The following is a 3,923-nucleotide window of genomic DNA, read 5'->3' as shown; positions in this document are numbered from 1 at the left end:
GTACATGTCCATGGCCGACGTGGCTAGCAGTCCCCGTCCTTGATGCTGCTGGTGCCCTCCCGTCGAACACCCCGGCCCACGGCAGCCGAGCACGATGACCAGCGTGCTCACTAGCCGTGCCGGCTTGGTCACCATTGTCGCGGGGGCGTATAGTAGGTGTTCGATGAAATGTATGAGCCAAAACTAAATTTTAATCCGTTATATATAGAGGATCGGCTAGGTCCGACAAGATCTTATAGTGAAGTAGAAATACTCTACTAAGGGTTTACTCCGCCGCATGCTGAAAATCGGTTAGAAATAACCTTACTACCCGGGATAATGTGTATTTGTTTGCTAATCCCCACCGCATCCACCAAGCTCGCCCGCCCCCATCCCGCTGTCGTGTGCCGTCCCCGTCACCGGCCTTTGTTTTATAATCCCCGCCGGATCCATTAAGCAAGGAGAAATCTGCTCGTCGTGGTCTCTCTCGTGGAGTGCGGTTTCTAAATTCGAGAGAGAGAGAGAGTCCTGCCCGTTCCTCTCTCCTCCTGCGAGTCCAATCGCGAGGATAGGGATGGAGAGCTCCAACGGCAAGCCGCCGCAGGGAGAGGAAGAGGGGAAGGCGGCGGGGTCGATCGGAGGCCACGAGTCACTGCACAGGCTCCTCGAGTCCAACCTCTCCCCCGAGCTCTTCAAGGTGCGTACCCTCGGCCCTCGCTCGCTAGCTCCTCAGAGACAGTCGCTCGGTCCGCCTGGTTGGTTGGGTGAAATTTTGATTTGTATACAAATGAAAAAGGTCTCGAGGTAATCGCACTGCGTGGTTCAGTCGATGTGTATGGAGGAACCTGATGAACTATGTAAGCAGATTCAGTTGGTTGTTTCCCAACACAAACACAAGTTAACTGTCAGATAGCCGCAATCTTCTACTAGCAGTAAACGATTGATTCAGTGCGGGAAGTTGCATGTCTATCTGACCTGTGTTCGGGATCTGTTTTCTATAAAATCATTCAACGAATTATATCCAAATTATTGTGCAATGATGTTAGTAGTCTGTGTTTGTGATCTATTGTTCAGGTACCTGTATCTTTTCACACTGTACTTTATTTCCGATATATTGATGGTATTTAGATTCATTTTGTTTTAGGAACCTATTTAGGCTCAGTTTGCTTATACTGAGCTTTCTTTAACTTATGTTCTCCATTTGGTGACAGGAGGCAAGCCGGTTGCTTTTGGGGCTGAATTGTGCACACCCTCTTGATGCTGTTTCCCTGCCCGGGGCCACCACTGATCTTGCCAAAGCGCATAATTTCGATGTGCAGGTTATCTATGAATAAATTGCCTTCATTTTGAATAACTGTGGTAGATTATGAACTGATCTTGTAATTTCTAGACACCCTATTTTGAAAACCAGCAGTAGCTAACAACTGAAACTATTTGTTTGCCTTCTCTTGTTTGAAAATTAGTAACTGTTAGCTACTTGTATTACAGGCATTCCGTTTCAACGCTGACAAAGAGCATATGAGGCAACCGCGGATTGTTCGAGTTGGCCTAATTCAGAACTCAATTGCTATTCCAACGACTTGTCATTTTGCTGATCAAAAGAAGTCTATCATGGAGAAAGTAAAACCCATCATAGATGCAGCTGGTGCTTCTGGTGTCAATATTTTGTGCTTACAGGTACATCTAACATTGGTGATTTAGTTGTGGTGTTCTCTTGTGACTCTATCTGCGTCTTTGTTTTCAAACCTGGTGTCCTATTAGTCTAAGTGTATGAGACTCTGCTTGGCATATCCTGCGCTTCAACTTCTGCCAGCTAAGAAAAGTTCGAGCCTTAAATAAACAGTCGCTTTCTCTGCCCATCATTTTGAGAAACTGAAGACCACCTATTTAAATAAGCCAGAAGCTGTTGAGTAGCCGCTGCTGTGGCTTCAGAATCTCTCTGGTCTCCCGTTCCAAGCACCACTGAAGAAAAAAAAGTCCTTCCATTTGCGATTACTCGGAAAAAAATCCTTTTATCCAAACAAACCTTATAGGCCGAGTCTTCTTACCAAACAGCTTTGCCACCTTCTATGAGATGCTACCTTTTTGGGCTTCTAAGCACCAAAAACTAGCTTCTTAGAAAAGCTTAAGCCAGTCCAAACTAGCTATAATATTGAGACATGTTTGCTTATCTTTCCACAGAAGCAGATCATTTGTTCTGATTCATACCCTCAAATTTCAGGAAGCCTGGACAATGCCATTTGCCTTCTGCACGCGTGAAAAACGATGGTGTGAGTTTGCTGAGCCTGTTGATGGAGAATCGACTCAGTTTCTTCAAGAGCTCGCACAGAAATATAATATGGTAATTGTCAGCCCTATCCTTGAAAGGGATATAAACCATGGAGAGACTATATGGAATACCGTTGTTGTAATTGGAAATAATGGCAACATAATTGGCATTCATCGAAAGGTATGCATATCAGTACATTTTTCTTTCCTTTGGTTGCATTTCCCTGTTGCTTCCTTCTACCTGAAAGTATTTTTAGTCTCTAACTGAACACTATTGCAGAATCACATCCCAAGAGTTGGCGACTTCAATGAGAGCACATACTATATGGAAGGTAACACTGGGCATCCAGTGTTTGAAACAGCTTATGGCAAAATTGCTGTAAACATCTGCTACGGCAGGCATCATCCTCTGAATTGGCTTGCATTTGGCCTCAATGGAGCTGAAATAGTTTTCAACCCATCTGCAACTGTCGGTGAACTTAGTGAACCAATGTGGCCTATTGAGGTCAGATAAAACTATTCACATGGCATTTGTTATTATTTCTGCCGCTATTCATGCTGGAGCAACCCTGATGCTAAGCTGGTCCATTTCAGGCAAGGAATGCTGCAATTGCAAATAGCTACTTTGTCGGATCAATTAACCGGGTAGGCACAGAGGTATTCCCGAACCCATTCACTTCTGGTGATGGGAAACCTCAGCATGCCGACTTTGGTCATTTCTATGGATCCAGCCATTTCTCAGCGCCTGATGCTTCCTGCACCCCATCGCTATCGCGCTACCGAGATGGCTTGATGATATCTGACATGGACCTGAACTTATGCCGCCAGATCAAAGACAAGTGGGCCTTCCGCATGACTGCTCGGTATGACATGTATGCTAACTTGCTTTCAGAGTACTTGAAGCCAGATTTTAAGCCTCAGATCATCGCGGATCCCTTGATAAATAAGAGGGCTTAATTCTGGATCAGTTGGGTCTAAGCAGACGAAGTCGATGCCCTTTCCCTTCTTTTCTCTATATGTTGTATATAAATATAAAAATAAATCAGTAAACATCTTTTGATCAAGTTTCCATGGTCTGACTTTACCCAATGTTGAAATCATACATATTCACTCTTTTATGTTGTGAATATCCAAGTAAATGTTCTTTGAATAAAATACACCACACAATGGCCCATAGATAGAAAGAATCGTGGTTGGATTTACATTATGGATGTCGCACAACTACGGGGCGCAGATTCTCTGACGCAAGTTACATGCGTCTGGCTTGCTGCATCTTGTTCCTGGGCGCACATGTCAGCCACGGTAAAGGCCGGTGACGTAAGTCAGAGAATCCACAACCCGACTGAGGATCATTGTCCAAAGAGATGAACAGCTGGCATATGATTTTTTTTTCGAAAAAGGGTTTTACTCCAGCCTAGCCTCTGCATCAGAAAGATGCATACGGCTCATATTATTAATAAAAATCCAGCTAACAAGTCTCCAAATCTCGAAGTAAGAAATAAACAAACGCTCATAAGAGCCAAATAGAAAGCCACGACCGGCTGGCAAATAAAATAGGAGCACTACATGCCTATCCTATTACATGACCGTCATCCAAACCGGTTGAAAAAATCCTGACCTACCATCTCCCATCGGGTAGACGCAGTAGCCAAACACCCCCTGGCCTTCGTTGGAGT

At 44.5% G+C, this 3,923-nt stretch overlaps 1 protein-coding gene across 1 annotated transcript; it reads left to right on the top strand.

The window, feature by feature from the left end:
- The first annotated feature begins 367 nt into the window (after positions 1–367).
- Positions 368–3,311, top strand: LOC123112552 (beta-ureidopropionase). The gene is made up of 6 exons (XM_044533579.1): positions 368–676; positions 1,191–1,298; positions 1,468–1,656; positions 2,201–2,428; positions 2,528–2,752; positions 2,842–3,311. The coding sequence occupies exons 1-6, from the start codon at positions 554–556 to the stop codon at positions 3,202–3,204; spliced, it is 1,236 nt and encodes a 411-aa protein (XP_044389514.1). The 5' UTR covers positions 368–553; the 3' UTR covers positions 3,205–3,311.
- Positions 3,312–3,923: the final 612 nt, after the last annotated feature.

The sequence above is a fragment of the Triticum aestivum genome, chromosome 5B, assembly GCF_018294505.1.
Source record: "Triticum aestivum cultivar Chinese Spring chromosome 5B, IWGSC CS RefSeq v2.1, whole genome shotgun sequence".
NCBI lineage: Eukaryota > Viridiplantae > Streptophyta > Magnoliopsida > Poales > Poaceae > Triticum > Triticum aestivum.
Note: the sequence above shows the minus strand (reverse complement) of the source record. Positions and strands in the feature narration are given on the sequence as shown.